Source organism: Solanum dulcamara, chromosome 11, assembly GCF_947179165.1.
Source record: "Solanum dulcamara chromosome 11, daSolDulc1.2, whole genome shotgun sequence".
Taxonomy (NCBI): domain Eukaryota; kingdom Viridiplantae; phylum Streptophyta; class Magnoliopsida; order Solanales; family Solanaceae; genus Solanum; species Solanum dulcamara.
In genome coordinates, this window is record NC_077247.1 from 55,469,216 (window position 1) to 55,493,556 (window position 24,341).

General features: G+C 34.4%; 3 protein-coding genes across 3 annotated transcripts; 1 reads left to right on the forward strand and 2 right to left on the reverse strand.

The window, feature by feature from the left end:
- Positions 1 to 1,077: 1,077 nt before the first annotated feature.
- Positions 1,078 to 3,124, reverse strand: LOC129874371 (protein PIN-LIKES 2-like). The gene has a single exon (XM_055949648.1). It carries the CDS (start codon positions 2,645 to 2,647, stop codon positions 1,283 to 1,285), a length of 1,365 nt encoding a protein of 454 aa, XP_055805623.1. The 5' UTR covers positions 2,648 to 3,124; the 3' UTR covers positions 1,078 to 1,282.
- Positions 3,125 to 14,390: 11,266 nt separating this feature from the next.
- LOC129872729 (uncharacterized) lies at positions 14,391 to 17,424 on the reverse strand. Its single transcript, XM_055947646.1, has 5 exons — positions 17,268 to 17,424; positions 16,173 to 17,030; positions 16,015 to 16,121; positions 15,679 to 15,858; positions 14,391 to 15,380 (listed from the first exon to the last, which is right to left on the reverse strand). Exons 1-5 carry the CDS (start codon positions 17,422 to 17,424, stop codon positions 14,391 to 14,393), a joined length of 2,292 nt encoding a protein of 763 aa, XP_055803621.1.
- Positions 17,425 to 19,869: 2,445 nt separating this feature from the next.
- Positions 19,870 to 24,204, forward strand: LOC129875119 (uncharacterized). The gene is made up of 4 exons (XM_055950549.1): positions 19,870 to 20,150; positions 20,636 to 21,030; positions 22,731 to 22,773; positions 23,409 to 24,204. The coding sequence occupies exons 1-4, from the start codon at positions 20,027 to 20,029 to the stop codon at positions 23,867 to 23,869; spliced, it is 1,023 nt and encodes a 340-aa protein (XP_055806524.1). The 5' UTR covers positions 19,870 to 20,026; the 3' UTR covers positions 23,870 to 24,204.
- Positions 24,205 to 24,341: the final 137 nt, after the last annotated feature.

Below are 24,341 nucleotides of genomic sequence, written 5' to 3' on the forward strand. Positions count from 1 at the left end.
AAATCATGACTTAAATACATGATATGCTCATTTAGTCGCACTCTACGCAAAGACCCTGTAGTAACTGCATCCAAGTACAATTTTCATCAAACAACTAATAGAACATTTGCAGATCATGACTTAAATACATGACGGGATACTATGAATAGTGACATAATGACCTCGTTGCCACGACCCACTGAATACGAGTGGAGATCTACAAGGTTCCATTTCACATGATTTTGTTAAATTAAGTCTTAGGCCTAACTCACACCCCAAAAGCTAGCTTAAAGGGAGGAAGATTGCTCAATCCTTATAAGGATCTACCCATCTCATTAACCACCAATGTGAGACTTTTGTCATTCTTTAACACCCCATCTCACGCCCAGTGCTTAGCATCTGGTGAGTGGGCAAATTTTAATTTCAGGGGCCCAACATTGAGTGAGATGGGTCCTGCTCTAATACCATGTAAAATTAGGTCTTAAGCCTTACTCACATCCCAAAAGCTCCACATTGTGGACTCCTTATAAGGCTTGGGCAATCATACCTTCATGAGCTAGCTTTTGGAGTATGAGTTAGGCCTAAGACCTATCTTTACATGGTATCAGAGCCAGGTCCACTCCCGTTTGGGCTCCCGGTCCACGCTCCAGTTGGGCATAAGGGGTGTTAGATGGCAGGCAATCCTCCCCGCATGAGCTAGCTTTTGGGGTTGAGTTATGCCTAGGTGTCATATCTTTACAAATTTGGCTTCGAGAAATGAAGACACAAAAGCAAGTACATATATGTCCCTAATTCTGGTATTTTAATTCAGTTTTTCGTTCATTATGCTAGTTAATTCGAAGAGTAGATTATATCCAAAAAATACTATGAGCCTCAGCTCCATCCTTCAAAGCTCCCAAGAAAGAGCATATAGTGTAACTTGGCCAAAACTCGAACTTTGATAGCCACAGGTTTTATAAAACATATAAATTCTATATTGAAAATTCTTTGCTGGGAACTTAAAACCTTTAACATGTATGGTTAACAGACAATGTCTACTCTACAATGGATAGATGCTTCATAAAAGTAGTCGTTGCGTCGGTGTGACAGAGATAGTAATAAAACATAGAAAAGCTAAGGCACACACTACATATGAGTAGTTTGTTTACACACTGTTTGTTGGCATAGGTAATCAAGTACACCACTTTGAGACCCTTGACAAACAAGTTTAGTACATCAGTTGATTAAATAATGCACAGCACTAATGCCTCCCCACTTATTACATAGAAACTCTAAAAATTGACATGAATATTGGGAACAAACCTCAGACATAAGAAAGTAGAAGCTTGAAGTAGACAATAATGTATATAGAAAGAGAGAATAGAGCAAACACATGTTGCCAGAACAGCAATGCTGAAGCTTCTCTGACTGCATAACCTCTCAAGCTAGCAACTGCTCCCAACAAGATGGCACTTGGTGTTGTGTACTGCAGCAAAAGAACGAATCGGTACATCTGATCATCAGGAATTAAAAAGTTCAGTTGATCGGCCAAATAGACCACCCCTGTTCCCAGTAAAGGAAGGACCAAAAGTCTAGCAACGGTGATGCCAACAGTGGTTCGAACCCCAAGTTCAGATTCATTTGGACCCTCAGCAAGCATTCCTCCTAGAATCAGCATAACTGAAGGCACCATAGCTTGAGCTAGTATATTTAAACTGTCCGTGAGGAACTCGAGAGCAGCACCTTTACCATAAACAACAGATTTAATGGGTGGAACCATTCCAACAATAAAAGCCAACAATATAGCAAACATTGGAGGTTGGAGAACATGTCGAACTGGAGTTTGTTCAGCAACAATTCTTAATTTTCTAACCATCCGGGGCTCCGCTAAACATCTAATAGATTTTGGACTCCCTGGAGCTGGCGCTTCCTCCAAACTATCACTATCAGGGTCTGGAATGGAAGTATGTGAAAGGGTTGAGACACTTGTAAAAACCCGTGCAATAAAGGGTGTCTTGCAATGCACAGTTTCTCTATCTTCCATACCAGGCCACTCAGCTTCCACTAGAAGTGGCCTACTTAGATCATTACTAGGTAATGGCTCCTGAATCTCACCACCCCCATCAACAACATCAAAGTACTCTATTGGGGGTTCCATCATATGGTAAACAAGAGTGTAAACAAGCAGGACGGCCACCCATTGAGCAAACGATACATAAGACACACCAGTGGTGTAACAATCTGGACCAAAAGGATTGTCATTACTATGACACACTGATCCAACAATGGCAAGAGGCAAATTGCCGGTATTCCCAAACGCAGTGGCGATGATAGTGAACCTAAAGTACTCTGGAGGTGGCTTGCAAATTTTCGCTACCAAGTACCCTAAGAGACAACCAATTGCAGTACAGAGAAGTACATTAGCTGGTATAAACCACCAGCGCATAAAATTCTTGACAGTAATAGTCTCACCAAGGTGAATAAAAATAGTACAAGGCAAGAAGAGAGCAAATACAAGCTTGCTAAGGAGCTTAAAAGTAGCTTTAGGAACTAATTGGGTTCTTGGATGTGCAAGAATCAGGCCAATAACAGTTAAACATAGGAGTTTCAACAATGGCAGAACAGCATATACAAGGTAATGACTACTATAATACATATTGGCCTGACTTTCAGAAAATGGGGGTTCCATTTTTTAGCTTGAAACCACAAAGGAACCTCTATCAAAACCCCCAAATCAGTTGAAGTTGTAGTCAAGATTGAATCTTTATTCAGAAAGACCTTCAGATTTGAATAATCCAGATAACCCCAATTCAGATAATTACAAGTTACCAATAGTAATTTTGGTAACAATTTAAAAAGCACTCAATTCAAATGATTACTAGCATCCAAACTACAACAGCCTAAATCCAAGAAATTGGAAAATAGGATTCTTTTTGGAAAAAGTCGAACTGCTAAAATATATAGTAAGTAGCAAAAAAAAAAAAAACCAAATCAACAAGTGGAAAAAATAGAAAGAAAAAAATTATGTTTTAAGAAGACAAATACTTGTCTTAGGCAATATGAAGCAGCAACTGCTAAGCTGAATTGCGGATGGAACCTTTTCGCTGGTATAGAAAGAGAGAGAGCCTTCTCCAAACACTGAAGAGAACAAGAAAGTAGCTACTTGTTATCTTCCAAAAAGTACTAATAACCGGTACACATGCATCCTAATCTATATAATATAGCTTGACTTATATTTATGATCTAAAATAAATTATAAATATTTGAGTAATTTTTAAATTTTTAAATCATAAATATTTGAGTAATTTTTAAATTCTTTGAGCTTTAAATTCTCATTCATATTTGCGTTACTAAGTCAATATTCTCGCTTCCACTTTGTTCACCACCACTCGTGCGGAGGCTTTTTCTTAAGGCGGAACACTCCCCTATCAATATATTTCTATATCCTACGACTTTAATAGATCGGTTAGCCCCATTCATTTTCGAGGCAAAAGCAAAAGAGTGATTGTTTCTAGGCAAACTTCGTGACTATCTTTGCATCCTACCTTTTTTTATAAATTATTTCATTAAAAATAAAATAAATATTTTAAAATTAAAATGCCTCCGTGTGAAATTCTGACCTTTTCAAATGATAACATCAGCGTGGCCCACTTAAATATTCTTGAATCTGCTGGACAAAAAGAAAAACTATTTGAAAAAAGAAAGGAATATATATTAATTATAACCCACCACGACCCACATGCCCATGAAAAAAAAAAAAATTGAAAGAAACTTCACATGAATTTTCCCATCATTTGTCATGTATATATATGGGAGTTAAGTGAGTTGTCCAATTTTGTTATACTTTATTTTTAGTATTAGTGAAGGGGTTCTTTACTCTTGGAAGGAAGAACATGTACTAAATTAATATTGGCAATCAATTGATCGAGGGGGACATGAAATTAAACAAGGGTGACACACAACTGAAACGATTACAAAAGAAATTCCCATATAATCGTGTACTTTCTTCGTTTTTTTTTAACTTGTTCTTTATTGACTTGATATGATAATTATGAAAAAATTAATAATACTGATTTGACACTCTAAAATATTATTTATTAAGTTATTCAAATTAATTATATTTTAATTTTTTTTAAAAATCTCTTAAAATACTAAAATAAACAAGTTAAAATAAGAAATTTTATTTTTAGTGTAACTGACTATTTTTTTTTTAAAAAGGAGGGAATAATTATTTGAAGTTCACGTATATCATCGGAGTGAAGCATAAATCATAATGTAATTTGTATAATTTTTCCAAATTTCAAGAGTGATAAATTCATCTAAGAATTGGAAAAAGATGGCCTTTAAGACACTCAAAAGACAACTTCAGCTTTATTAGTAGCCAAATCAACTCGTTAAAGAGATTTTGGCAAAAATATTGGAAGGAAAAAAGACAAATATATGGATATATATTAGAAAAAAATATATACAAACAACAGAAAAGTGGTTTTAAGTTGTACAAGTTGATTGAAGTCGTATTATATTTAACATAACATATCTTGACCAAAACAACTATTTGGTGTATTGGGTTCAATCTCTTTTTGGGAAAGAGACCACTGAGAATTGTTACCACTATAATGAAGCCCACCCTAAGAGGACCAATGTAAACCTTTTGCATTTCTTATGGGCTAACCTCCAACCCATAATTAAATAATTATGAGTACAGTTTAAAAATAGGTTGATCTGAGACTTACTTTAAGTCGATAAGTCATAAAATCTTAGGCATGTCCTAATACATGTTAATGCGTATAATTAAAGAAACGGACATATATTTTGTGATTTTGTAATGGACACTAAAAAATATGAACAAAATTGTTTCTATATTTTGAGGAGGAAATGTATAATAGGAACATTTTGATCATATGTTTAGATATTCAATTAAAACAAATAATAACTCAAGTGTTTAAGTAAAATTTATTGACAATTAATATAAGTGGCTATAGATATATTCAACCTAAATACTTCAATATTTTTATTATTGTATTTTCATATGCATATACTATTAGATTTGGCGTAAACATTAGATGCGGATTAAATTCTTACTTAGTATAGAAAACACTAACCCTCTTTTTTGTTTCATTATAATATCTCTCTAAAAAGGAAATCAAGTATATATAAGGCTAAAACCAAGAGCAATGGAAGAGATAAATGCATCATTGACTTCTCAATCATACCAAATTCGTACAAGTAGTGCATTTAATTTTGTCTATATTTCACCTTTACTTTGAACTTAGTACTTTTACGTAGTTAGTTGTCTTAAATTGTTTATTAATTCATAAAATTAATTATTTTTTAAAATTTTACTCTTACAATTAGTTACTTTTGAAAGTGTAAATAAATTTGTAAAATTTCAAGAGTTTCTTATGAGGTAAATTAGCAAAACTATACTTATTAGTCTTGGACAATATTTATATACTCTTATTACATCCGTGAACTTGTTGTTTTCCTTTGGCCATGGAACAGTTCTCCCTCTTATTCTTGGACAATATTTATACACTCTTTTTGGTTCAGCATATATAAATGAATTGTTTATATTCTTTATGATTCAAAATGAATGAATTTTCTAAAATTTAAGAATGTATTGATTTTTTTCTTTAGATATATCCTTCTTTTTAATGAGGTTTTCAATTATTTTAAAATTTTAAATAATTACTATCTCTACTTTTCAAAAGAATTTAGAAGGAATTAAAAAGGTAAATATTGACAAATTATCTTTTAATTAATAACTTTAAATATTTTTCTTAAAAGACGTACGTAATTATATTGGACCAGAGGGGGAAGTAGAGACATGATTTCTTAGCTGGTTCCTTCCAAAGTATTGATTATTTTGGCACAAGTAGTAAAAACATTAAATGCGTAAGCTTAAATAGGAAAGCATCTTAATGTGCAACCCTAATAATTTACATATCAGATGGACTAAAATTAAATTTGCATTTTTTCCAACAATAATGGAAATTTTAGGAAAGTCTTTTACGAAGCGAATTATGTGGAGGGTGAGTCTACGTACGAGTTCAATTGATTTGTTGCTCTTGTCTTGAATTATATATATTCAAAAACCATCTACGTACATATAATAAAATTACATAGATTCAAAATCTGAAATTCGTCTCTAGCTGGACAATATCTCACATACATATGACATGCACTGTGTTAATTAACTTGAAGAATAAATTTGGCCATTTCCATGACTTGCAGGACCATAAAGTAAGTTGAGAAGGGCACACTCAAACAAATAAGCGCTAACATCCCTAGAGCCAAAGCTGGCCTAGTTTCCATCAAGTACATTTGTAACAATCCTATAACTTCACAAACGTCCTCGTTGTAATGCGCAAAGTACTTCTTCTCCCATCCCATCCAATTTGAAGGTGGTCCTGATTGTCCAGCTTCTAACAATTTCATATCTTTAATACGCATTCGTAGGATAATCATGTTTTCATCCACAATATTCTTGCTTCCACCACGATTATGTCGATCAAATCTTGCATTCACCACTCTCCTAGGTACCTTTATAAATTTCATGCCTACCGGAGGAGTTGTCCCAAAAGACTTACTAGAATTAAAAAGATTAGAACATGAAGAGATCAATGAAGTCATTTTGTACGTATAATTATTTGGAATTGAGGCACAATTATTATTGTTACGGGAAATATGATCGATGGAATTTTGTGTATTGTGAAGAACATATATAGAGGGGGGAAGGAACAAAGGTGTTGTGTTTACGCATGGAAACTACTTTGTCTTAGAAGTGAAGGCTCCGTTATAGAGTCGGCCCAACGCGTGGGACTGTACGCGTAGCCGCAAGAAAGGGACGGGCACACAACATAGTAACTTGATTGATAATTAAGGAGGATTGATTCTTTTGATTTGTCTCGCCTGTCATTTAATTTTGTGGTCTTAGACATATCACACGTAGAAATTGAAATTAACTAAAGAGTTATTAAAGTGGGAAAAAAGATATTTTTTTTAAACGGGCTAAAAAAAATAGGATAAACAAATTAAAACTGAGGAAATTATTAGTTAATTATCATTTTTATTTGGTTACTTAAATATTGATTAAATTAAGATTGCGTAATACTGTTTGATCGTCACGGAATAGAATAATTAATGACTTGATTGCTTATACATGCTAGGTCAAGTTGATGAAGAATTCCGTCATTAGACGTTGATAATGTAAGCCCAAATCTTACGAAGGCTGAATAACGTGCTGAATATGGCATTAGTGGGTTTACCAGGAAAAAAAACTGAATTTCGTCAAAAGTATAATCGAAGACACTGTTTATTGGGTCGGAAGAAATAATTAAACTAGATAAATTTCCTATTTTAGCCATTTTCATTTACTAGAAGAACTTCCTGCTTCTAGATTTTAGAAATTTGACATATTAAAAATGCACACTTTGATGCTTGTGATCAATAACTTGCTGACATTCGTGTCATGCGCTTATTATACGAGATTGAATTTTCATTTTCACTTTCGTTTTGTTGAACTGAGTTATTTTTTTCCTATTTCATTATTTTTTGAATTATTTCTTCTATTTTTTAATTAATATGCAGAGATCAATATTTTCATTTTAATTGAATTTGTACGTGTTGTACTGTTTAAGGTTCTTCTCGATTAAATTAAGAACATGAATTTTATTCATGACCGTGTAAGAAAATTACTTGTGATCTTTCGTAAAAATATATACTATCAATTCGTAATTTGAGGAGAAATGAATAGTGATATTCTATACTAACACTTAAATTTCGTGATGGACAAAAATACAAGTTTAATGCGACTCTATCAATACGTAAGGGTAGCGGGTAGCCGCAATATAAATGGATATACACCAGGAAGACTATGTAAATGTAATCATAGGGGTGTCAAATGGACGGATTGATTGAAATTGAGAATATTAAAATGAGTTGAAATAAAAATTGGATCAGATTATGATTCGTTCAAATTTATTTTGGGCTCAAATGGGTTGGGCTAAAATTTGGGTTGGATCATGACCCGCTCAATTTGATCCGCTTAATCTCAATAATTTTAATATATTATTATTTATCTTTTATAACCACAATTTGAATTTCAACACAACAAAATAAAAATAAAAATTTACAAATTGATAAATTAATCCTAAAAGATATAAAATAGATAGTAATTCATACCTTTTATATGACAATGTAAATAAAAAGCATTAAAACGGGTTGAAATTGGAGGTTAAATTGGGCTCAATTGAAGATTCTTTTAAAGGGGGTTGAGGCTTGAATGAGTTGAGATTGAATCCAATACAAATTACCTTAAGTCCAACCCAAAAAAATTTGAACGAATTAGACGAATTACTTTTTGAGCTCATTTTGACACCCCTATAACCAAGAATATATGTTATATGACTTATGAGCAAATTACTATTTTGTGATTCTTCTGGTCTAATATTAACAAAAAAAAGCCCCACGAGTATAATGATCAGGGGCAACGAAACCATGCATGTTTTTAGAAACTTTAAACTGCTTAATAAATAATAGAAAATTTCACAAATAACTACTATAAGTATCTTAATTATGTTTTTTAGCTACAATTTATCTTATTACGCTCTATAGTTATAGTTTTGTTTGCTATGGATATTTTTATTTGTATATTTCGTTTGTCAATATATAAACAATGTAAGTATATATACAAATTCCATATTTATACATTTAGAAAAAAAAATCAGAATTCCGATCTGTTTTATATATTTCGTTTGTCCATGTACAAACATGGTAAGTATATATATATATCGTTTTTATATCGCTTGTCAATATACAAATAGAGTAAGTATATATAAATTCTATATTTACACATTTAAGAATTTTTTAGAACTTATACAAATCGGATGTTATCAACAAATCATATACAAATAGGATAATTATATACAAATTTTAAATCTATACAGTTATGAATCTTTCATAACTTATCTAAAACAAATGTATCAACAAATCGTATACAAATAGCCGGGGTAAACATATACAAATTTTGAATTTATACAATTAGGAATCGAATTATACAAATTCTGAATTTATACAATCAAGAATCGATTATACAAATTAAATAGCAAAATTAATTAAACTTTAACTGTGTTTAATAATTAACTAAAACTATAATTTAAGTAAATAATAACCCATTAAATATTTGCTATTTTGCGTAATTTCTCCATAAAAAGATTTCGACCTTATTACATGTATGAACGTATATAAAAGTGTCGTCGACATTTAATTAAATTGGCGACAAAATCATCATCTAACAATAGCCTTCCACTTTTCTTTTAACAAAGCATATATAGTACAAAAATAGTTGGTGTAAAGATCTAGTGAAAGGATTTTCGATTTGATGGAATTAGCAGCTAATAGTTAAGATTCATGAACTAATTAAAGATAATAGGGAAAAGATAGCTAATAGTTAAGATTCATGAACTAATTAAAGATAATAGGGAAAAGATAGCCAATAGTTAAGATTCATGAACTAATTCAAGGCGGGGTTAGATCTACGTACACTCTATCCTCCCCAAACCCCACTTGGTGAAACTATACTGGACTTGTTGTTATTTTTGACAAGGATGATAGATACTCTATTGCAAACTCACCACACTGTTTGACTTAACTTAATTATTTTAATTAGTTCAAACTCTACTTTTATAGTAAGAATTTTTTTTTACTGTACATAAATACAAAAAGATAAATTCAGAACTCAGTTACTATATGCTACCATCTCCAAATTTATAACCCACATAATTCAAATTCTGATTATGCATTTGCTGCCCCCCTCCCCACCCCCACCCCCACCCACACCCACACCCCTAATTACACATGCACAAAACATACGTTGTGACAACATGATATATTATTTGCTCTCTTTTTATTGAAAAAGGTTTCATATTACTCTTCATTATACTATTAGTTTGTATATAGTCGATCATCATAAAAATGTGCTTCCTTCTCCATTAACTCCATCCATTTTATTCACATGACATATCAATTCACCACAGTGATCCTTTTTTTTACACCATTACCCAAAATACCCAAAACCTTATAGGCTATAGCTTCACCACATGTACCATCACAGCATCAACATAAAACCATCTACCTATCTTCCATTTCTTTGAATATCAAATATATAATCAAAGGCTAATTATTTAAGAGTACTTGAGAGTTGAGAGTTGAGAGTGACGAATGAATATGTCATATGTGTGTATAATTTGTGCTGGCTATTTATAAGATGAAGGTAGTTTCAACATTTATGATTTAAAAAAGGAAAAAGAAAGTACCTGGTAGTGGTTGCCACATGCATGCATGAGCCTTTTTTTTTAGATCCCTATTCAAGGTTGACACTGTTTTAATAACATTCGAAACCGACCTATTGGATATTTTAAGAAGGGGTCGGTCATCATTTACACTACTCAATTTTTTTAATCATATATATATATATATATATGGATAAAATGTGCTGACTTTGCGGGAAAACTCAGTCCATGATAAAGATGAAAACATATTAAGTGTAATTTTTTTTAAGTATGATATACAATGCAAATCGTAGAAAGGTTATTTCTGAAGAACTTTCACTTTATGAAATCAGGGATAAAAAAATATATAATAATAAAAAAGTCATGTCAAAAATAATAGAAAAATAATAGTGACAAAATAAATATTATAATAATTAAAATAAAAAAATAACAATTCATAATAAAATTGAAAGCAATATTTCTGAAGAACTTTCACTTTATGAAATCAGGGATAAAAAATAATAATAAAGAAGTCATGTTGAAAATAATAGAAAAATAATAGTGACAAAATAAATATTATAATAATTAAAATAAAAAAAATAACAATTCATAATAAAATTGAAAACAAAATAGTAAGAGTCAAGTTATGGGAAACTAACATTATTTTGGTTAGTTGTACCAATGGTTTAGATTCTAACATCGGGTGCACCAAATTGTCAACTATGGGTTGTATATGTAATAAACAAAATAATGTCAGATTGTCATGTGCAGTATAATATAAAGTGTGCTTTAGTACTAAAGTGTATTTTCTATTTTGATTTGGTACATAGTAGCAATTTCCCCCAAAATAACCACACAACGGTATATGAAAATTTAACTGTCTTTGCTATTAAATTCCCTGAAAAGACTATTAAGAGACTAATGGGCCATTCGATCGGTGGAATGAGCTATATAAGGATATTTCATAATTTGAGATATTTATAAAATTAGTTTATTTTATTTTTAATATGAGATAACTTATGCATTAATTATATTGAGATGATGGAATAAAATAAGAGAACGAACTAAATAATATTTACTATCAAATGCAGAATAAAACAATCTCATAAAATATTTCAAAATTATTATTTTTATCGTAGCAACGAAATGATCCCTAAGTAAACTTAGAGAGAGTATAAGAACCAATATAGAGTATGGTCCGTAGATGGATAAAATATCTGTAACACCCCAAAAATTTTCGCCAAGACTCGAACCATTCTTTATATGCGTATAGACTCGAACTCAATGAATTCTAATTGTATATCTGAGTTAGGATCAATTCCTAAGTATTTGAAGTATACTAGAGGTAAATTAGGGTCATAAGGAACCTCTAGTCCTAAGTCGAGTTGAAAGATCTTTACCGATTAAGTTTTCATACAAGATCTTATAAGGGTCAACTTTAAACAATCATATTTCTTAGAATATTAATAATTAGGTGGCTTATGACCTATAAAATTAAATATCTGTGTGTCCTCTTTCCAAGCTACCAAGTTTGCCTCATTTGGAGTTCAGAATAAAAAGGTATGACCGTTTTACTAAAGACGCTCCATCCTAGCAGAAGTCCGTGATGGCTCCGCGACGCGGACTCCACTGCCTAAGCCAAATGACGCACCTTTTATTTTTTTAAGGGTATTTTTGTCCTATAACCCTTTGGGAAGTTATTTTAATGTCCCTAAACGTGTAGAAATCAGTTTTCCTTATTGAAAACCCTCTCATTCACTCCTAAACTTTAACGCTCAAGAACTTTCAAGAAAACATCAAGTTAGGGTTCTCTTTCAAGGTTCTTCATCAAGGTAAGTTCTTCTTTATAGATTTCAAGCTTTCCAACCCAAATTTCTTCATATATACATGAATCTCTGAGAGAAGTCTTAAATCCTAACCATAGGGTTTCCAAGAAACAAATCCAAAAATTTCAAAAAAGGTTATCTTGATTGTTCTTCTTCAAGTTAAGATTTGTCATCAAGATTTGTGGATCTTTTAAGGTATGTAAGGCTAAACTAAAGCATGGACATTGTTCTTCCATGTGCCCCATGATTGTGATAGGTTGATTTGTGAATGATTTGAGTCCCCATGATTGTGTTTCAAGAGATTTTCCTTAAATTTACATATTTTACCTACTATTGCAAAATTGATGCTTTTCTACGAACTTTTTTTTTGAATAAATGATTTGAACTACTTATTTCATAAACCCTAATAGTATTTTGACTAATATTGATTGTATATGCCTAAAGATTGAGTCTAGAACCTTGAACTCGTGAATGGATGATTGTGATTGGATGTGAACATGATGATAGTCTTGATAAAACTTGATAGTTGAGCTTGTTTGAGCTCAGCTACTTCTAAGATCAAGGAAGAAGAAGGAATGAAAAAGATAGAGAGAATGAAGAGAGAAGTTAGAATAGAGAGAGGAAGAGAGTTTACATTTTTTGGGGCTGCTCAACAAATGCCCTAACAGTTATCATACATAATTGGCATACCTCTACATATAATCAAATTAGATGTCTAACTAACTAACTAATTTGGTTAGTTATTTCTAACCATATAGGAGGTAAAATGATCACACTACCCTTGATTCTAACTAATACTTCTAACTTCTTTTTCCATCTCAACACTTCCCTTCAAGCTAGGAGGTGCAAAAATGTTTAAAACTCCTAGCTTGGATAGAAGGTGCTCATGTTGAGCTCTGGGCAGTCCCTTTGTCAACAAATTAGCTGGTTGTTCTTGGGTTGACAGGTAGTCGATTTTGATCATGCCTTGTTGCAACCTCTCTCTAATAAAGTGACAATCTATCTCGATATATTTTGTTCTTTCGTGATACACAGGATTAGCAGCAATTTGAATAGCTGCTTTGCTGTCACTATATACCTGCACTGGTACCTTCATTTCAGCATCAACTTCTTTTAACATTCCCAGCAGCCACACAAGTTCTGAAACAGTAGATGTCATGCTTCTATATTCAGCTTCAGCTGAACTTCTGGACACTGTGGTTTGTTTCTTGGCTTTCCATGATATCAGAGATTTTTCCATCTTGATCAAGTAGCCTGTGACTGATTTCCTGGTAAGTGCACAGGCTATCCAATCTGCATCACAGAATGTTGTGATTTGATTAACTAATTTACTTGACAATAGTATACCTTATCCAGGTTGTCTTTTCAAATACTTGACTACTCTTAGGGCTGCATTCATGTGGGATTTCTTTGGCTGGTTCAGGAACTGACTTAATGTTTGGGTACTGAAGGTTATATCTGTCCTTGTCATGTTGAGGTATAGAAGTTTACCTATGAGTTTTTGATAGGCTATCTGTTCTATCAGAGGATCCTGTGACTCTTCCTGCTTTTGGTTTACATGCTCATCATAGAGCTTTGATGTAAGCTTGATGTTGGCATCTATAGGTGTTCATGGTGTCTTGGCTGCAGTCATCCCTACTTCTGTTATCAGATCAAGAGTATACTTTCTCTGATGCATAAGTATTCCTGCTTTGGATCTTGAAAATTCAATCCCCAAGAAGTATTTGAGCTCCCCTAAGTCCTTCATCTTGAATGCACTTTGTAGAGCTTTCTTTGTCTCTTCTATCAACTTTAGGCTGCTGCCTGTGACCAACATGTCATCTACATATACAATCATAATTACAATACCTTTTGCTGACTTGTTGATGAACAAAGAGTAATCATATTGGCTTTGTTTAAACTTGAGAGATGTAAGAGACTCAGTAAGTTTGTGGTTCCACTGCCTTGGAGCTTGTTTGAGCCCATAAAGGGACTTTGTTAGTCTACATACCTTCTTCCCTTGACTGACAAATCTCTGAGGTAGCTGTATATATATCTCATTATCTAGGTCTCCATGTAGGAAGGCATTGAAGACATCCATTTGATGAATGTGCCAATTCTTGGATGCTGCAGTGGAAAGAATGGCCCTGACAGTTATCATCTTCACAATAGGGGAAGAGGTTTCTTTGTAATCAATTCCCTCTTGTTGACTGTATCTTTTTGCTACTAGTCTTGTTTTGTACCTCTCTATTTCACCTGTGGATTTGTATTTAACTTTGTAGATTCATCTGCAACCAATGGGCTTCTTCCCTGCAGGTAAGGAAGTAATTACCCAGGTATTATTACATTCTAGTGCTTAAATCTCTGTCTTCATAGCTTTAATCCATCTGGGATGTTTGACAGTTTCAGCATAGCTGGTAAGTTCTATCACAGAAGATGCAGCTGCAATAAAGTTCTGATGAGAAGGTGAGAGGTGAGAGTAGCTTACATAGTTGGACAGAGGATATTGGACATCCTGTTTAACATTTAAGGAGACAAAATCCTTCATCCATGTGGGAGGATGTTTAGACCTGGTAGATCTTCTAGTGATAGTTGGATCAGACACATCAGACTCAATTACATCAGTGTGTGGTTGTGTATGCACACAGCCTTGCTCATCACCACCTGGATGCACACATGTAGCCTCTTCTGATAATACAGATGGAGAAGTACCTGAGACTATGAATGGAGACAGATGATGAAGTTGTGGAGCTGTCTCACCTAGGTCTTGCAGGTTATCCACAAACAGATGCTGTGTTGCATAACCATCATCCTTGGCAAATAGGAATATGTCTTCTCTAAAGGAAACATTCCTGTTAACAAAGAATGTGTTATTGTGCAGGTCAAACAGAATATAGCCTTTCTGCACTTCAGAGTATCCCATGTGCACAGTTGATCTTGATCTAGGCTTGAGTTTGTCATGTTTAGTGAGGTTCTTGGCTAGGGCTAGACAGCCAATTGTTCTCAAATGAGATATGTCTGGTTTTCTGCCATACAATCTTTCATAAGGAGTATGGAACTCAAGTACACTACTAGGAAGTCTGTTAATTAGGTAGGCAGCAGCTAGTACACAGTGATCCCAATACCTGATAGGTATTTTAGCTTGAAATCTGAGTGCTCTGGTTACTTTTAGCAGGTGTCTATGTTTTCTCTCAGCCACACCATTTTGCTGAGGAGTGTATGGACAAGATCTTTGATGTATAATACCCAGTGCTTTGAACATATCATCACATACTGAGTTAACAAACTCAGTACCATTATCAGACCTTAGGACCTTGACCACCTTGCCAAACTGATTTTTAGTATACTGCAGGAAAAATTTAAGAGACACAGACATCTGATTTGTGTTTAAGTAAGAATAACCAAGTCATTCTTGAAAAATCATCAACAATTGTAAGAAACTACTTGTTTCCATCAAAGGTAGCTGTATTATAAGGTCCCCAAAGGTCAACATGTATCAAATCAAAGCAGCTACTGCTTTTGATGATGCTAGAAGGAAATACAGGTCTAGTTTATTTTGCAAATGGACACACTAAGCATTCTGACACCTTACACTTACTAACTTTATTCATAGTGAACATCTTGGACAGTACAATTGAAGATACATGTCCTAGCCTTTTATGCCATAGCTCCATATCTGATTCCTTGTCTGTTGGATGAACAGCATCAACATAGCAGGCAAAATCCTTAGTCTTACTTGCATTATCTTGAGTTAATTGACTCCATAGCAGATACAAGCCTCCCTCTTCTCTACCAACTTCCTTCACCTTCCCAGTGTAAAGCTCCTAGAAAACACAGAAATTAGGGAAGAAGGAGACTAAATAGCCTAATTCCTTGGTTATTTTGCTAACAGACATTAAGTTATACTTGAACTCTGGAATATGGAATACATTTGCGATCAGACTTCTAGATGGTAGACTACAAGAACCAACATGAGTTACTTGAGTGGTACCACCATTTGGTAAACACACATCCTTAGGAGTGTCAAACTTATGTACAGACTCCTTTAGCAGCATCTCCAGCTTAGACACCATATGGTTTGTTGCACCTGTATCCACAATTCACACATCACTATTTTCAGTCACAAATAAGGCCTTACCTGCATTGTTTGCCTTATTGCACTCAGGTGCATTGGCTCTTGGATAAGATTGTTGGTTCATCATCATAAGAATTTGCTCATACTGATCATTTGTGAATGTACACCCTTGAAGTAGTTGCTTGACCTCTTTCTCAGCTGCTTTATTAGGAGTAGTTGTTGTTAGTTTGTCTGCAGTGTGCTGTACTGTGCTACTTCTGCCCCACAATGTTTCATCAGACACATTTGTGTTTAGACCATAAGAAAAGTTAGCCTGACCTGACTGCTGAGATTGACTAGTGAGACTATTAGTGTCTGTATGGACCATGTTTGCACTCTGAACCCTCCTTTTTGACTTGAAATCTGGGGGGTACCCCACCACCTTGTAGCAGGACTCTTTTGTGTGGCCTCTACACTTACAGAACTCACAGATTAAGGAGGTATTCTTTTTAAACCTATTGCCAATGCCTGAACTATTTCCAACTCTAGAGTACATAGCTACTGACTCTGAATTTGATGCATATAGTCCCAAATTATTGATGCTTGTAACCACATCCTTTTGACTCTCATCTCCTACTATCATAGCATATGCTTGATTGATATTAGGCAAATGATCTATCATGAGAATTTGACTCCTAGCTTGATGATACATGTCATTTAGTCCCATTAGAAACTGATATAGCTTTTGTCTATTCATGTGAGCTACAAAACCTCTGGATTTATCACAATTGCAACAAGGTGAGGGCACCCACACTTCAAACTCATCCCACAATGCTTTCAGCTTAGTATAATATGCTGATACAGAAGTTGTTCCTTGTTGCAAAGTGGCTATCTCTTTGTGTAAACTATAAGTTCTTGACCCATCAACTCTGTCAAACCTCTCTTACAGGTCAGTCCACACACTCGAAGCATTTGAAGCAAATGCAATTCCACTCAGCAAACTCTTCAAAACTGAATTCATAAGCCATGACAACACAATTGCATTTACTCTTTCCCACTGGCCTCATAGTTCTTCACCATACATTTCTTTTCTGCATGTTCCATCCACAAGCCCTAATTTATTTCTACCTAGTAGGGCTAATTTGATTGACCAATTCCACAGAGTATAATTTTCAATACCTTGCAACTGAAACGATATGATGCTAATACCACTCACATCCGTAGGGCTAAGGAATAAGGGATGATTATAGTCAATACCTTGTCTATTGTTCCTTGCTGAGCTTGCTGAACTTGGTATATCCACTCGTTGAGCTAAACCAGTGGCTTCGCTTGTCATTTTTTCAAGTTTTGAGCTCTTTGTTGCGAAAATTAGTGTTGATTACAGTTTGTGCTTCGATGGAGCTTAGATCTGTAAACACGAGATAGAAACTTGACTGACTCTTTGACTCTAATCTTCAAGTCTTTGAATCAGCCGTTTGAGCCTTTTTGCAGTGATCACTACTCTGATACCATGAGCTTGTTTGAGCTCAGTTACTTCTAAGATCAAGGAAGAAGAAGAAATGAAGAAGATAGAGAGAATGAAGATAGAAGTTAGAATAGAGAGAGGAAGAGAGTTTACATTTTTTGGGGCTGCTCAACAAATGCCCTAACAGTTATCATACATAGTTGGCATACCTCTACATATAACCAAATTAGATGTCTAACTGACTAACTAATTTGGTTAGTTATTTCTAACTATATAGGAGGTAAAATGACCACACTACCCTTGATTCTAACTAATACTTCTAACTTCTTTTTCCATCTCAACAATAGTCTTTCATATCTTCATAATTGAATCCAACTGAATGGTCTTAACTGAATATTGTCATAAATTAGTGTCCCAGTTACTCTTAAATGATTGGGAATGATTAGATGATTGATTGGTTGAAAGGATTGATTGGATAGAACTGATGAACTGATTAAAGTCCATATGAGACTTGTTGATTGGTTTGATTAGGATTGATTGTCTTATAAGCATTGAGTTATAAGAGTAGTATCGAGCACCGAATTGGGTAAGAGTAAGTAATAACTCAAAGTTAATAACTACGTCGCCAAAAGTTGAAAATGATTGAACAGTTAAACTCGGATGTTTCTCTATTTTATTGTCCTGAAAAGATAGGACTTAATTGATTGTTGAATCCAGATTGGTAGATTTGTCCTTTACCTTGGCAAAGTATTGGTCGGTTATGACAACAACAATGAACTTGTTGTACGATCACTGACTCATAAGTGATTGTTGTCGGATAAGAGAGACTCACACATAGGTCTTGATAGTATTCTGATTTGATTGGATTGGATTGAATTGTATATGATTGGTCTCTGTCTAAACCTTACTCTTTCTTTAGACTTATGACACCTTGATCGAGCTTCTTACTTCTTGATTTAAGTTATCTGAGTTGATAGCATTCTACCTTATGCATGTTTCATCCTGCCATATTATATACTTGTACATTCCACGTACTGACGTCCATTTGGACCTGCATCATTTCATGATACAGAGACAGGTACTATACGCTCGTTGAAGATCTATTCGTATTCAGCTAATTAGTGAGTCCTCTCTGCTTTCGGGGATGCCACATTTATCTTTCTAGCTTTTGAGTTTAATTTTCTTCATTTGAATTGAGGTAGCCATAGACCTGTCATTGACACTATTTAGATAGTAGTGATAAAGGCTTAATAGATTAGATTGTTGACTTGTTAATTCGAGATTGTCTTTTGGCTAGTTTCATCCATACTAGTCTAGTTGATTGGATTAGACAGATTGTTGGCCTTTGGCCTTACTCTATAAGTAGTTATTTGATCATCTCGATGAGTTAAGTCTTCCGCTAATAGAGAGTTGATTGAATGATTGTGTGAACAGGTCAAGTGGTTCGCTTGGAGATTAACAATAGTTTTTGAGTGCCGGCCACGCCTAGGGTACCCTCTCGGAGTGTGACAATATCCTCATTCTTATTACAAAATTAGAGATTTTGAATCTTATGAATAAAAATTTTTTAATAAAAAATACTTCATCATTTAATGATCACTACTCAATAAAAATCTAAACCTCTGAATTAGTCGTATCAATAAATTTCAAATATAGATAATTATAAAAAAAAGGAGGAGAAGTCCATTATTTGCCTTGAACTTTGTTAAATAATTAAAGTTTTGTCTTCACCGGGGTCAAATATATTCCTATCATTATAAAGTTGGTTCAATTATGCGTAACTTTAAAATACATGAGATTTTTTATAAAAGGAAAATGCAAATTTCATACATGAAATTGGATTTTTTTTCATTTTATTTCGTCAATTTTCATATTCCCAAAAAGTAAACCATTGACAATAATTCCACGGGCATAGAATAAGCTATCTTTGCCATACTTCACTGATAGGTGAAACTTCCACAAAAGAATTACCCTCCATGTTCCACCATTTGATAATTACTTGCTGCAAATGCATTAAATCTGCCTACATTAGGATTACTCGTTAATGATTGACCAAATTTGGTAGATTCGCCTCGGAAACAAGAAGTAGCGCGCAACGGCTAATGAAAAGCCAGCAACTTCTTAGGAGTCAGATAGGTTTGTCCCTTATACTATATGAAAGTGTGCAATTTTAAAACCAACTTAATAATTTTCTTTTAGATAAAAATTAAATCAAATCAATTATAAAAGGTAATAGTGAAAAATATGGTTCAAATTATGCCGTATTAATCAATAAATCTGTTATCTGTGTATGAAAATAAATATCTTACAATTAATTACAGCATTTGTTTGGTGTAAATATTAGTGCGGAAAAAGTTTCACCTTTGTTTCAGTTAGAGCCCTAATTGTTCCTAGAGATTTCGGAGAATTGAAAACACAATTTGGCCAGCCCACCGTTTTCCGTTTTCTTCTCCGACCTTCGTGTCGACTGAGAATGGCAAACATAAACAGCAAAGATGAACCAAGTACAGCGCCACAGCCAGATCGGTGGTACAATTTGAGTCTAGGTTCTTCCTTTAAAGACCACCATCCTTCCTCCAAGTTCTGTACTTTACGCTGTAAGTTCTCCAGATCTCTCTATCTTTCTCATGCTGCTTTTAGATCATAGTTTTGTCTTCTATCTTAATACGAGGAACGAATTTTTTTTCTCTCTCTATTTTTTACTGTGCAGGTTATAATTTTATTTCAATTGTGTTTTGATTTTTTAATTTGCGATTATGCTCATTCTTGTGTAAGACAAGTTGAGAAAAGTTGCAGATTTAAGTTAGGTGCAGTGGGTTTGTATGTATGTGTTTATAGATTTATGTGTATATAAAATCTAATACACACTTATGCTAAGCCAAAAGTGGAGAAAATGTTTAGTGAGCTGTGTTTTAGTTGGTCATACTGACATTAACTGATATTATTATGAATGGCGAAAAGATGAGATTTGCAACTTTCCCCTAAAACATTATTTTTTTGGGGTGCCATCCTGATGTTATTGTTGTTTTAGTAGTTAGATTTTATCTTTCTTGTAACATCACAATTATTTTCTATTCTCCAGATGAATTTAAACCTGCTTCAATTGATAAAAACCAACCTGGAAAACTACACAAGACCAAGGACAATAGAATTTCTGTTGAATTTCAAAATAACCAGCCTGGTAAACCTAAGGTCGCCTTTGATGGAAGTAGTGAGGATTACAAGGAAAATGATGCTGTTCTTTTCTTTGATGGTGAGTCCTTTCGGTTGGAGCGGTTACATAGGGCAGTTAAGCGGTTGAGGTATAATCGACTCCCCGGAGAATCCGCTGCGGCAGCAGCACCTTCACCCACACCCGCATCAGCACCTGCTCCTGCTCCAGTTGGAATGCCTGCAGAGACGAGTTCACCACCAGTTGCCAAAGGGGCTAAATTTCAATCTCTTAATAAGCCTGCAGTTCTTGCGCCTGCGGTACCAGTGAGTTCTTTGCAAACTTACATTCACTTTCTTCTAGCTTATTTAGTGCAATATGACATTTTGAAAATTTCCTGCACACGACTTTTGTTGTGTATGCTTACAATTTGAAGAAATAATGTTCCTATTCTCTGGTAAAAGATTTCAAGGAAGTTAGATGACTTGCAAAGCTAAATGGGATTTCCAAGATTATAAAATACTGATAAAAACACCTACTTGGGTAGATAGGTGTCGTGGATCATATCTTTTGACAAGTTCATCGAGAAGAAATAGAATAAGCTTAATTTGCACTTATATCCATAGTCCAATTAATAGGTTGTTCCAGATAAAACTGCTGTATTAGGGATGCTTCAATATTTGGATGATATACAGAAGTCTATACCATTTGGGCCATAACTAACCATGGCATTCGACAGTGATTCCATTTTTTATTTCCTTGTTAAACCTCACCCCAATCAGTAGATCTCCATTTTAATTTCTAATTATTCATTCCAAAGTTGACAATGTCAGCAGCTTCCTTTTCCCGTCTCTCGTCCAATCAGCAGATGTCATTTGATCACCTACTCTGCAACTCTCAATTTTCAATGAGATATTCTTCTCTGTATGAAGACCAACAAGTAAGTTTGCTCAATAATAGATCAAATTTAAATGGAAGATCCTTTGTTGCATTGTAGTTCCTATTGGAATGCACTCCTTAGGTGGGTTGGCTTCAGTTATGCACATGTTCTCTCTGTACCCTTGATTCAATCTCAGAGTGAAGCTAAAAGCAAGTTTTATCTTGGTTTTGGTCCATTCAAACTTAATTACAATGTGATAAAAGATGAAAGTAAGTTAGCCACTGATTAGATCAGTGAAAGAATTACTTGATTGATTCTCCAACTTCCGTTCTTATGTTGAGACTTCCCATAATTGTAAAATGCTAAACTGAGTCGGATGGAATGAAAGCACACTTTACCCTTACTTGCACTGTTGCCTACTATGGTTCTTCTGCATAGCAGAAAATATGACACATGGCTATGTATATATGTCTGCATGAGTGGGTGTGTGGTTGTAGTTACGCAGTTTGGTTGAGCATTAGATGCTTGGTCCTTGGTGCGCTGTTCCTATTGTCACATCTAGTACTTTGGAAAGTCATTATCACTGCACATGTTGGTATCCTCTCTCCACCCATTCTTCTTGTTTCAACTTAACAAACAGAAAATGTGGGGTCTGGAGTCAATGGGTGCATTGCCTATTGCCAAACAACTGTATCACCATTAATTAAAAGTGCAGTCTTGGCACGTTAAAGTGACAGGTTTTTCTTGTTTAAGTCATGCTTGAATTTGTGTGACTTAGTTCTTGATATTATCTATAGACTATAGATGATTGTATTGCCAGAAATGCTAGTATTATTTTATGTCATTCATTTGGTAATCGCTGATGTGAATTTTACAGGTTGCAAATGTCTTACTCCTGAAATAATAAATCATGTTCCAATAAAATAGTCTTTCACTCCTTTCATGTCTCGCTGCTTCTGATGTGTCTTATCAACCTCTCATTTTTTCATATTATGTAGCTGCCTTCTATATTTCAATTTTCAGCATTTATATTTTCCTTTTGCCCTTCATGAAAAGGGGAAAAATGATTAGTTTATCTGTTTCCATATTCTTTGTAGTTTTGACTATTACATCAATATCTCAAACTTCTGTTTAATGTTTGTTCAGGTTGAGGTGGAAAGGATCGAAGTTGGTGACTTTAGAAGTTCAGGTATGTTTTCTCAAAGTGAGCTCTGTATGCTGGGGTTAAGCTGAAAAAAAGGGAAGGGGCTTTTACCTTATGTTTGGTTGAATCTCCAATGGAGGAGTCTAAGTTGCTATTAGACACGGTTTGAAAAGGCAGGGGGGAAAGAAGAATGAGATGAAATGTTTATAAAAGATCACTCAGGTTGCAGGAATTATTTTTAATCTTAACACCAACCAAACTGCATATATGGCCTCAACTTGGAATTGAATTGCAGTTGTTAATAGATTTATTAGGATGGGACCTAATGACTCAACAGCCTAGCTTGACCAAGAAGATACCTTTGGGATTTCTGTCTGGGGTCGATTTTCTACCATTTGACTCTCTCAGTTTAGGATAGGCTAAGTTACATCATATCATTCATGTTTATAATCAGTAGTATGATTGAATTATACTGCACACATCTCATCTGTTTGTACCTAGGAAATGATTTTGCATTTGTTCCGATTGATCAGTGGCTTTCTTTTCATTTTGTTCAGTGATCTCAATCTGCATCATTTTTGAGATAGGCGAGCTCCCTGTCAAAGGAACCCTGAAATTTCTGATTGCATATCCGTGATTCATGCCTTTTCCTGTATTGACACTCTTCTTCTCTCTTCTAGATTCAAGACCCAAAAATGAGAAGATTGCTGAATATCCATCCTCACATGCAAATCAGTCAACCGCATCACCAGACATGAAGTATGATGACCTAGAAGAACCATTGGATATACTGAATGATGACGAGGATGATACTACAGCAGCCAATGGTGGGAATGTTACTGTGGAAGAATTCAAAACAGACATTGATATTAATATCCCACACCAGAATTATTCAGATGATGAGATAGCTGATGTAGATGTAAGTGATGATGATGAGGTTAAGGGTCGCAATGCCGCAGAAGAACTTAGAGCTCAGGTAAATGCAGAGGGGAAAGAGAATCATACTTCGAGTTCTAGCAGTAGTAGTGGAAGTGACAGTAGTGGAAGTGGGAGTGGGAGCGGGAGTGGGAGTGGAAGTGGAAGTGATAGTGCAAGCAGCAGCAGTGACAATGAAAGCAGCGACACGGTCAACTCTATCTGAGAACTTGAAATATTTTGGGTGGTGAATAATTCAAAGAGAAGCCACTACATTGCTTTTAGGTTCAGTTGATTGAAAATGCAGTCATAGGATCAGGCCAAAGCTCTGTTGGCATGTCCTCTTATTTTGCTGTTCTTGCAGTATAACTTTCCCGTTTCTGCTATGCTCCTATTTATCTCATTTTTGGACTTTTTATGTAACAGTTACAGAAAAGTGAAGAAGTTTGTATGACAGAAAAGATTATTACTGTATCTGTATTGTAAACCTTCATTTTCGTTAGTTGATGGTACAAAGAATTTCCTTTCAAGGAATATCAATATAGTTAGTGCATGTGAGCTCATCTAATCATTCTTTCTTGGCTAATTATAGAAGATTTCATGTCATTAATTAGGTGAATGGAGTTGGTTCCAAAGACTTCTTAACGTAACACGGCCAATTTGCAATTCCGTTTTCTATCAATAGACCTAAAGGATGT